The sequence below is a fragment of the Atractosteus spatula genome, assembly GCF_055471065.1.
Source record: "Atractosteus spatula isolate fAtrSpa1 chromosome 10 unlocalized genomic scaffold, fAtrSpa1.hap1 SUPER_10_unloc_16, whole genome shotgun sequence".
NCBI lineage: Eukaryota > Metazoa > Chordata > Actinopteri > Semionotiformes > Lepisosteidae > Atractosteus > Atractosteus spatula.
The window spans coordinates 254181-266303 of record NW_028296619.1 but is presented as its reverse complement, the minus strand read 5'-3'; the positions used below and the strand labels follow the sequence as shown (position 1 = coordinate 266303).

Sequence of the window (12123 nt, the reverse complement as noted above, 5' to 3'; positions counted from 1 at the left end):
CACAGTAAAATGATCTGTAGTGACCTGAAGCTATTGAAGGGGCATGACAGAACACGCCTCTGGCCTCTGACACTCTAGCAGTGGACTCTGTTAGCAGGATGTTCTTAGCATGCCTTCCCTGGAGGCCCCGGGGACGACGTCAACCCAGTGGATGTCTGAAAAAGAACAGAGATACAGGAGCTCCGGGAAAGGGCATATGGAACTGAGAAACAGAGACACCGCTTTACGCTGAGGGTAGGTGGGGGTGGGGAACAAGCTGCCCAGCTATGCTCTTGGGAGCTGGTAACCCCAGCTTCTCTCCAGACACAGCTGGGTGAGACCCTCCAATCAGGACAGGAGGCTCTTCTTTACACAGAGGGTGGTGGGGGTGGGGAACAAGCTGCTCAGCCCTGTTGTTGAAGCCGATACCCTGGCTCCTCTCCAGACACAGCTGGATGAACTCCTCCAGTCAGGATATGAGGCTCTTCTTTTCACAGAGGGTGGCAGGGGTGGGGAACAAGCTGCCCAGCTAAGCTGTTGGAGCCGATACCCTGGCTTCCCTCAGGACACAGCTGGATGAGCTCCTCAGATCAAATAACTTCTAAATACTGTAAAGGCCGGATCTTCTCACCTTTATTGGGATCATATTGTTGTGTTTAACAAAGTGCAGATATGAAAATACGCACCATAAACGATCTTCAAAGTCCTAGCCACTGTTATACTTGACGATATTCCAGCAGATCAGCTGGCATTGTAGAAACCAAGAGATTCGAGCCTGAAGTGACTATTCGTCCAGCCAAGCTTTATTGTCTGCATACAAGAACCACAATAAGGACCATAGTAGTCCTAGTAGCTCAGAAGGGACATGACTCTACACAGCTTATTTATACACGTTTCTCTCCACCCTCCCCCTCCTGTCTTTGAGATAGCTTTCTCAAGAAATTCCAGGACTCAGAAAGCACTTAAAACATTCCTTTCTTATCAGGGAGTTTAGTGTAAACATTCCCCATTTGGGAATTTAGGACAGGAAGAGAGAAGCATCTGTGCTCAAGCCAACGTGAAGGTTAGAGTTTAGCATGTGAATGCAGCAGGAGTTCACAGTTCCTGCCACTATCTGGGTACAGGGTAACACACAGATTCTGCTAGCAGACTCCATCAGCATGTATGGTGTTGAAGCTTGGAAAAGAATGAAAGCCTGATTGAATTTTTAATTATAGGCTCGTTTCAATTGATGTCTGCGGATCATTGTTTCCTGCTCCATTAAATTCCACTTTATCTCAACAAAATGTCATCCAAATAGCCTCAGGCCATCGGGGACCTTCTTAAAATCACGTTTGTGCACGTTACCAGTCAGCATTTGCGATTGCAGAAGTCACTCTAAAAAATAAGGCTTCAGTCTGTCTGGCTGGTGTCCAGTTTCAGTTTTTCCCCAGTATCATACTGCTCATGGTGAAGCACAACCCGGGGTGGGGTACAAGCTCAAACTGCACGAAAGTTGGTTGAAAACTGGACAGCAGGCGCTTCTTTACACAAAGAGTGGTGGGGGGTGTGGCCAGCAGCCATCTCACCTTGCAGCTCCCAGCTGGCGTGAGCCTAGCCAGTACCTGGAGGGGAGACTCCTTGGAAAGCTGAGGCTGCTGCTGGGAGAGGTGTGAGGGGGGACAGTAGGGGGCGTTCACCCTGCAGTCTGTGTGGGTCCTGATGCCCCAGTAAAGTGACGGGGACACTGGACTGTCCTTCTGATGAGATGTAAAACCGAGGTCCTGACTCTCTGTGGTCATTAACAATCCCAGGGTGTTTCTGGAAAAGAGTAGGGGTGTTACCCCAGTGTCCTGGCCCAATTCCCCTCCTGGTGTTTACCCATCATGCTGCAAAGGGCCTACTCACACCTGGACAGGGCTGGCTACACTGTAAGGATCATGTTTTTCGACTTCTCCAGTGCCTTCAATACCATACAGCCCTTACTTCTAAGGAGGAAGCTGGAGGAGATGCAAGTCGATGCCTCCATGACCTCGTGGATCACTGACTACCTGACAGGCAGACCACAGTCTGTGAGACTTCAGAACTGTGTGTCTGAACAGGTAGTGAGTAACACAGGGGCACCTCAGGGGACAGTTCTTTCTCCATTCCTCTTCACCCTCTATACTTCGGACTTTAAGTACAACTCAAAGTCATGCCACCTGCATAAGTTCTCAGATGACTCTGCAATTGTGGGATGTATCAAGGGTGGGCGGGAGGAGGAGTACAGAGGACTGGTCAGCAGCTTTGTGGAGTGGTGTGAGGTGAACCACTTGGAACTGAATGTAACAAAGACAAAAGAACTGGTGGTAGATTTCAGGAGAAAAAAGGTCAAACCTACTCCTGTCTACATCCATGGGAGTGGCGTGGAGATGGTGGACTCGTACAAGTACCTGGGAGTGCACATCAACGATAGACTGGAATGGTCTAAGAACATCGAGGCCATCTATAAGAAGGGACAGAGCCGACTTTACTTCTTGAGGAGGCTCAGGTCCTTCAATGTATGTAGTAAGATGCTACATATCTTCTATCAGTCGGTGGTAGCGAGCGCCGTTTTCTACGCAGTGGTATGCTGGGGCCCTGGGATTAGAGCAGTGGATTCTAAAAGGCTGAACAAGCTCATCAGGAGAGCAAGCTCTGTCATTGGGTCTGGCCTGGACCCAGTGGAGGTAGTGGCTGAGAGGAGAATGGTGTCCAAACTAGAGGCCATCATGGACAACGTCTCCCATCCCCTCTATAACAGGCTTGTAGAAATGAAGAGCACGTTCAGCAGTAGACTGATTCATCCACGGTGCGACAGGGAGCGCTACAGGAGGTCATTCTTGCCTTCTGCCATAAGAATGTACAACGCATCCACCTTGTGTCTGGGCAGAGGCAACATTGACAGGGACCTGTTTCTGGACTGAACGCATCTACACATCTACTGCTACATCTGTTCTCTTTCTTTTTCCCGTTTACAACCGTTTTTTGTGCAATATATGCCAGGGACCCGTGCAATACATTTATATCTATATCTATATCTATATTTACATCTATATTTATATTCATATGTATGATACGATTTTTCTGCATACTGTTCTGTTCTTTGTGTGTCCGGACTGTGAGTAACTCTTTTAGTGCACCCCTCACTGTACTGATTGTATTGTATGTATTGTACTATTATTATTATTGTATCATTCGTTACACTGTGGCTGTGTTGTCTGTGTAAAGCTGCTGTTGCACTGCAATTTCCCTCACGGGATCAATAAAGTATCTATCTATCCCTCTGCTCTCCTCCCCACTGAGAGCTGCTGTGTACTGAGTGGACTGGAGCATCATCCAGGTGGGGCTACAGGGGATCCCCGTGACCTGGGAAGAGCTGGAGAGTGGAGAGTCCAGGAAAGCGCTATAGAAGTGTAAGGAGTTATTAATTATTATTAACAGGCTGCCCAACCTGTTGTTAAAGCCTCTCTCAGGACACAGCTGGATGAGCTCCTCGGAACAATTAATTCTTCACCAGCAAACGGGGCGGAAGGGTCCCACGGGCTGAACGGGCCCCTCGTGGATGCAGGTGTGTTCACATGCAAGTGAAAGGCGGGACGCGACAGAGACTGGGGACGCGCCCCGAGAGACACCCCAGTGGGCATTGATTCGTCGAATATACGTATATTCACGGCGAAAATACGGCTATACGTATATATACGTCGCCTCGACGTATAATCAACGTCGAATTGCAACCGTAAAATCGACGACATTAATAAACTCATATATAACGTCGAAAACACATCTAACACAGTGCCTGAGGCTTTTTACTGTACAGTATGTATCGTGTGTGCCGCAACTAGGAGTATACGGCACTCTGCACAGTGTACGAAGTAAATTATTTTGCAGTAATTAATTTACACGTGTATAATAAATATAGTAAATATAATAAATTAATTACTGCAAAATAATTTACTTCGTACACTGTGCAGAGTGCCGTATACTCCTAGTTGCTGAAGTCCCACCCTACATCAACAGAAAAAGAAATAAAGGAGCACGCAATGTGTTACTTGAAGAATGCATATGCAAGGCAGGGGGCCAGGAGATCTGGACACTGAAAATAATAGGTTTTTGGTTCTAACTGTTAGGACAATTAGACAGGGTTTGCAAATAGTGGACAAAAATCGTCTTAACTTCCATTGTAATATTTTTTTTCTTGGAAATATAGAAGTTGTACATTTTAAAATGTATATTTGAATCAAAATGTGGTTTTGAGTTAGTGTGTTAATGTAATTAGTTTGTGTTTGTCATTACTATACTGTATATTGCCATGTTACCAGAATTTGTAGCTGAAGTTTAAGACTAGTTGTGTTTTTTATGATTATTGCCCATATGTTGATTGTTGATTGATTGTATACAATGTATAATTTGAAATACATATGTTTCAGGTGTGAATGTGTATTTTCAGAATAAATTTCTAAACCTAATCATTGGCTTGGTTTGTTTCTACACCTATAAAACCTATCTTTGATGTATAATAGACCTCTAACCATATACGTATAATAGACCTCTAAAGTTATCCGTATAATTGACCTCTAACCATATACGTATAATAGTCCTCTAAAGTTATCCGTATAATAGACCTCTAAAGTTATCCGGAACTCCAACCATATATGTATAATAGTCCTCTAAATTTATCCGTATAATAGAACTCCAACCATTTATGTATAATGAACGTCTAAACATAGACGTATAACTTTAGACGTATATTAGAATTTCATTCTAGACGAATTGCAGACCACATTTAGACGTCTAAGGTATGCGTTTAATAGACGTATATTATACGTCTTTTGCCCACTGGGACAGCTGGGTTGGACAACGGACGGTTGGGGAAAGCCGACGCCTGTTCTTATCTTGACTTGCCTGGAAAACTCCCACCTCTTCAGAAATCACCCGTTTCAGCAGGAAAGGCTGCGTGTCGCGCGGGGTGAGGGGTTCGAGGGGCGGGGCCGCGCGCACACAGGTGTGTATCGCCAACCTGCCCCCCTCTTCCTCCTCTTGCACGCTTTTATTCCTTTCCGCCGCGAAGATCAGACCATCTTCAGCAATGCAGCCGGCTCCGCGCGTTTCCAGCAGCTCCTCGGTGCGTATTTGAGCTCGGTCCTCTTCTGCGTGGCTGCTGCCCCGCGCGATCAGCTTGCCCATCTCTCCGCGCTTGATCGGGCCGGCCTGCGGGTTTGCGGGTTTTGCTCTGCATTGTGTGTCGGGGTGGGTACGCCGATATTAATCCACGATCCAGGGTCACACGGACGCGCCGATCCTACGCGAGCACGGAGTGTGTGTCCTGTGATGGACTAGTGTCCTGTCCAGAGTGTGTGTGTGTGTCCTGTGATGGACTGGTGTCCTGTCCAGTGTGTGTGTGTGTGTTAAGCAGGCTTAAAAGTTAACTACACGCCGAAACGTGGAGAGAAAAAAAAACCCAGCGTGTCCGTTTCTGCTTTTCTGAGTGGAATGAACCCGCGCTGCATTCTTTCACGGTGCAGGGCTGTGGGTGTGTCGGGGTTCCTGTTCCAATCAGAAAGGTTCAGATCTGCGTCTGTGGGGGGTTTTAATGACCGATGCGTAACGCAATGAGGATTAAAAAGGGACACGCGCGTGGCTTTCTTTCGGGTTCCCCTGTCTCGTGTGAAGAGCACTAGAACTGTCATTCGGTAAGAATTTGCAACTTCACTCCGATCCCCAGCAAACGCGGTAGAGGCAGCAGCTATAAAATAAGATGAGATTACTTTAATTAGCCCTATACAATTTCTTGCATGAGGAATGTGTCTTTTCACAGACCCCAGCTTGCTCTCCATGAGACACACAGACAGGGAGAGAGAAGCTGGGGGTCAGAGCGCAGAACCGGCAGACCCTTCCAGCCCCAGGCGCAGATCCTGAGCTACAGAGCCACCGCTCCGCGCTCCGCCCTCCGCTCCTTTGTATATAAGGAATTAATTCATTAGATACAGCGAGGCACCGGCAGAAACACACCAGCGACCCTATATTCACGAACGAAGACGCAAACACGCACGTCGGAGCCGCCCCTATAATGAAGGACCCTGGAAAAGTTTAATCTTACCCAAAAGGGGGGTGCAGCTCATATTATTCAACCCCCTTCCACCTATATAGCGCCTTTCCGGACTCTCCAGCTCTCTCCAGGTCATGGGGATCCCCTCCACCCCCACTAGTGGGGAGCCTCGCCTGGGTGACGTTTAGGGTGACAGAGTTGCAAGGAAAGGAAGAGCAAATACTTACCACACATTTTTTAAAAAGACGGGGGAGGGAGAAACCAAGCTATTAAAAAAAAAAACATTTTGATCTCCGTCTCTCTCTTTTCCAGAAGTAAAGAAGATCAGCAACAAAAATGGCGGAGAACAAAGGTAGGTGTGTTGGTACCTCCGAGGTCGAAAAAAGGATCACCGACTGCATGCCATGTGCGTGACAAGTCGGCTTAAAGATCAGACGCTGTTAAACGAAAGAACTTCTCATCCCGTTATATTATAAAGACGGAAGTCTGAGAAAATCAAAGATGACGTTCTTGAGCAGCGTCAAGTGAGATCTAATTTACAAAATCGAAAATGAATGCCCCCCAAAACAGCCGCGGGTGGTTATATTGTCCTCGGGAATCTCTTCCTTATGTCAAAATGGCTTAACTGTGGGAACGCATAGACCTGATGGAAGTTTGATAGGACTTGGGGCGCCCTCTGGCGGAAAAGGGCTTAATTATCAGCCGCTCGGCTCTCTTCAACAATGAGGCGTCCTCAAACAACAAGTAAAAAAAGTTACTCGTTACTACTAAAAGACCCGCTTATTAGATCTTGGTTACCACCATTTCCTCATCGATGTTCTAGAAAATTAATTTTTATTTTTGGATTTAAGTGAAAACAGCGCTGTGGTTCCCCCTTCTGGAACGGCGCAAACTCCCGGTTCTTTCCTCCCTGCTGCTGGGACGAGCTTTTCCTGCAGCGGCCGAAGCAGCTGCATTTGAAGGGTCTCCTCCCCTCCCATCTTATGGCCCGCGGCAGATTTCTTAACACAGCCTCCTGTCCGGTTTCTCTCTCTCTCTGCCTGCGTGCGCCCGCAGTCCAGGCCGGCTTCCACGCGGTGCAGTCGGTGATCCAGCTCCAGGAGCTGGTCTCCGTGGTGCAGAAGGCGGCCGTGCTGTTCAAGGTGTCCTACTTCAGCCTCTGCCTGTACCCGGATCTGGAGACCAAAGTCCACCAGCGGGGCACGGAGTCGCGCAAGCTGTGCATCTCCACGGCGGCTACGTTTTTACAGGTAGGCGACGCGCCCTTTAAATATCATTATTGCTGGCCCAGCAGCACTAATAGTGATGCTCGTGTAGTGGACCACTGCCTGGAAGTGTATTTAAAACTGATGGGGGGGGAGGCAGCACGTCTGTACTGACACAGCTGGGTGAGCTCCTCCAGTCAGGACAGGAGGATCTTCTGTACACAGAGGGTGGTGGGGGTGGGGAACAAGTATCTTTACTTTTCTCTCTCATTTCTGGTTCTTCCCCCCCGAAGTGCGCCAACGTGGGGACCGACGTCATGAAACGGGTGTTCCCAGCGATTCGGCAGGCGGTGAGGGACCAGCAAACGCAGCGGCCCGGGTCAGCCTGGAGCTGTCCAAGACCCTGATCCAGAAGGATATAATGCATAATGTCGTGGAAAAGTACACATCTTTATTTCCTCTGGGGAATTCCAGCTCGCGGCTGCTGGGTCTGTTGATGCTCTCTTGGGGAAGAGGGTTAAGTATCATTCTCATCATTTTAATCAGAGTTCAGTCAGCCTCAAGGTGGAAGGGTACAACTGAACAGCTGTGCAAATGGATAAAGGCTACTGAACGATACGTCAAGTCTCACGTTCGTTTCCCCCCCCCAAGGCACTCGTTTTTCTCTGTCGTGAGAACATAAGAAGGGCCAAGTCTTCTTTTTCATTTCTAACTGGTCTAGCCTGTTTTAATGGTTATTGGATCCGAGGCTGCAATGGTGTGAAAGTAGCCAGTTTTCAACCACAGAGCTGGGCACCTTGTTCCACACCCCCACCACCCTTTGTGCAAAGAGGTGTTTTCTGTTCTCCGCTTTCAAACACTTTCAGATAGTTTTACACTCCCTTCAGACTTAAAAGTTCCTCCAGCCTGTCAGTGCGGGATTCGCCCTTCAGACTGAAGAGACTCAGTTCCTCCATCCTGTCAGTGTGGGACACTCCCTTCAAACTAAAGAGACTCAGTTCCTCCGGCCTGTCAGTGTGGGACACTCCCTTCAGACTGAAGAAACTCAGTTCCACCGGCCTGTCAGTGTGGGACCCTCTCTTTAGTCTAGTCTCTGTCACCGGCTGGATGAACCCCTGACTATCTCTCTCTCTCTCACTCTCCTGGCCGCAGGTACGAGAGCCTGAATGGCAGCGTGGCCAGCACCTGCAGCGACGTGAAGGCGGTCCGGGAGAGCGAGCAGCAGGAGAGGGAGAAGAAGACGCAGGAGGCGGAGGCTCTGCGGGCACAGGCCCACGCCCTGAAGGACCGGCTGGCACGGCTGAGCGAGGAGAAGGCCCGGGTGGGCCGGCAGATCCAGGACAAGCTGGCGGAGAAGAGGCGGCGCCAGGGCGGCTGCTGGGCCTACAGCGACAAGAGCAACAACGCCCGCCTGAGCGCCCTGGAGGGCGAGCTGCGCCACCTCTTCGGGGAGGACAACCGCCTCGCCCGGGAGATCTGGGACAACGCGGCCGAGCTCAACCGCGTGCAGGCCGTCCAGCGTGTGTGTGTGTGTGTCCTGTGATGGACTGGAGTCCTGTCCAGCATGTATGTGTGTGTGTGTGTGTCCTGTGATGGACTGGCGTCCTGTCCAGGGTGTGTAAGTGTGTGCGTGTCCTGTGATGGACTGGCGTCCTGTCCAGGGTGTGTAAGTGTGTGTGTGTGTCCTGTGATGGACTGGCGGCCTGTCCAGGGGGTGTGAGAGTGTGTGTGTGTCCTGTGATGGACTGGCGGCCTGTCCAGGGGGTGTGAGAGTGTGTGTGTGTCCTGTGATGGACTGGCATCCTGTCCAGGGTGTGTGAGTTTGTGTGTGTCCTGTGATGGACTGGCGGCCTGTCCAGGGGGTGTGAGTGTGTGTGTCCTGTGATGGACTGGTGTCCTGTCCGGGGTGAGTGTGTGTGTGTGTGTCCTGTGATGGACTGGCATCCTGTCCAGGGTGTGTAAGTGTGTGTGTGTCCTGTGATGGACTGGCATCCTGTCCTGTGTGTGTGTGTGTGTGTGTGTGTGTGTGTGTGTGTGTGTGTCCTGTGATGGACTGCTGTCCTGTCCAGGGTGAATCCTGCCTTGTGCCTGTTGCTTGCTGCCCACCCCTCTCCCTCTCTCCCTCTCCCTCAGGGAAGCTCGGGAAGCCCAAGCAGCTGCAGGAAGTGCAACGCTGCCTGTCCCGCGTCCAGCAGATCCTGCTGAGGCTGCACAACTTCTGCGACACTGCCCGGGTGGCCATCGCCAGCCTGGGGCAGAAGACAGAGGCGGGAGAGAGCTTCCTGGATTACATCCAGGACTTCAAGGAGGAGTACCTGAAGAGCCTGGATGAGGCGGAGCAGGTGGGTGGAGGGGCAGAGGGGCAGATCGGTGGTGTGATTTTCTCTCCCGAATTTCAGTGGGAGCCTCCGTCAGTCAGATGGGTAGCTGTCTACAGTAGCTGGAAATAAGGAAACTACGATATTTTAGGACAGTCATTCATTTTAGAGTTAATAACTGCCATTTTTCTCCACACATCTACACACTGTGCACAAATGCACACCACACACATTCTGACTACAATCGCAACGTACACACCAACACAATGTATACACACAATTGATCTGACACAATCGCACTCTACACCCTACTATACTGTATACACACTACACACACAGACACATTCGTACTACATACATCAACACAACGTATACACACTGTACACACAATCACACCCTACACCCCACTGTACTGTATACACACTACACATGTACACACATTCGTACTATATCCATCAACGCAACGCGTACACACAATCACACTCTACACCCAACTATACTGTATATACACTACACACGCACACATTCATACTGTACACATCATCGCAACACATACACACACTGTACACACAACTGATCTGTATTCACAATACACACAACGACACACTACACATGCATGCACATTCGTACTACATACATCAACACATACACACTTTACACACCACTGATCTGTATACACAATACACACAACCACACTCTACACCCAACTATACTGTATACACACTACACATTTGTACTGTTTACATCAATGCAACGCATGCACACGCACACACACACGCACACACACACACACACACTGCAGTCCTTCCAGGTGCTGTGTGCCTGCTGCTCCAGTGGGGGGGAGAAGTTCTCTCACTGTGAAGACGCCTACAGCTTCCTGGCCCTACGCCCCTCCAGTCTGTCTGCAGAGCAGCTGCAGAGGGAGTACGACCGGGCCCTGCAAGAGCTGAAGCAGCCGAGCCTCTCCCAGGACATGGCCATCGACGTCTGAGGCAGGAGCACGAGGACCGGGAAGAGCTCTCTCACGGCCTCTGCGCTTCCTGCATTATAATGGGGTCCCTGCTAGGCCATCTGTCTAGTTTCTTGATGATGTCATGTGGTGATTTATGATGTCATGGAGGATGGGAATTGCTTTTCCCTGCTCCTGGGGTTCTGGTGAGGGGTTATCATGCAGACTAGGATCAAGGCTAGGGTGTTGCTGGTCTACAGCAGGGGGGTTTGGTCATGTCCGTGTTTCTAGTGTGACTGCAGAAAATTTCAAATGCACCTTTTTGACTATGTTCATTAATGGTATTTGGACAGCTTAAGTGAGGGGGGTGACTGTCACGTAGCTCCACAATGTCATACTTGGGATCCCCCACACGCGGTGTAATTCATGTGCCTGATCCCCATCTGTATGGTGTGAAATAATGGAACTGCACAATAAAATGGTCTCGATGGGAGCAGTCTGATTCCTTTGCCGTCTGTGATACAAGCTGCCCAGCCCTGTAGTTTAAGCCGATACCCTGGCTTCTCTCCAGACACAGCTGGGTGAGCTCCTCCACTCAGGACAGGAAGCTCTTCTGTACACAGAGGGTGGTGGGGGTGGGGAACAAGCTGCCCGGCCGTGTTGTTGAAGCTTATTCCTTCGCTTCTCTCCAGACACAGCTGGGTGAGCTTCTCCAGGACAGGAGGGTCTTCTGTACACAGAGTGGGGCAGGGGTGTGGAACAAGCCGCCCATCCCTGTGGTGGAAGCCGAGACCCTGGCTTCTCTCCAGACACACCTGGGTGAGCTCCTCCAGTCAGGACAGGAGGCTCCTCTGTACATAAAGGGTGGTGGGGGTGGGGTACAAACGTACCCTTCCATTTGACTAAACAACCTTTTCTCCATATCCCTGCTTTACCCTGAGAGCCAAGAGGGTGGAGTCCCATCCAAATAACAAAAGACACATCTATTCAACTGACACTCAGAGGTGACCGAACACATTTCAGGTTTACACCCCAGTTAAACGTGCCTTTCCTTCATTTCAGATCGCTCTGCTCCCCATGATCTCTGAAAACCCACTCTCACACACCACGCCCTCACATCGCACATGGCTCTACATTCACCAGCTGTAATACAGCTACGAACAAAGACAGACATTGAAGTTCGCCATTACTAAATGACATTCGTATTAGTTCATGCATGTATTAATGTTCACTGGAAAGCAGTTTCAGTTAAATATTAAAATGTTCCCAGCGACAGCTGCATAACAGACTCATGACAGTAGTGACCGTATTATGTCCACCCTATCTGGGGATGTTCTAATGTGACTCCAGCTGCTTAAACCACATGAAGAGGTGATGTCAGTTCGTCCCCCTACTTCAGTAACCACTAGAGGGCAGCAGCTCTTGCTCTGAGTTCGCTGAAAGAGAGACTTACAGAAGACACAGGCACAAGAACGGAGCCTGGAGAGATGTTCAAATAAACGCCGCCCCCCAGGGAGACCCGACTGTGTAAGAGCCTGGGACCTGTGAAAAGAGTCTTTTATATTTCTATTTAAGTGATTTTTTTAATATTTATTTTGTATTGCTGTACGCATCTTAATTTTTCGT

The 12123-nt window shown here is 49.5% G+C and overlaps 1 protein-coding gene across 1 annotated transcript; it reads left to right on the top strand.

Annotated features, from left to right (window-relative positions):
* Positions 1–3541: 3541 nt before the first annotated feature.
* LOC148812794 (uncharacterized) lies at positions 3542–10987 on the top strand. Its single transcript, XM_088908480.1, has 7 exons — positions 3542–3547; positions 4825–5101; positions 6338–6377; positions 7082–7275; positions 7524–7671; positions 8383–9572; positions 9888–10987. The coding sequence occupies exons 1-6, from the start codon at positions 3542–3544 to the stop codon at positions 8771–8773; spliced, it is 1056 nt and encodes a 351-aa protein (XP_088764606.1). The 3' UTR covers positions 8774–9572; positions 9888–10987.
* Positions 10988–12123: the final 1136 nt, after the last annotated feature.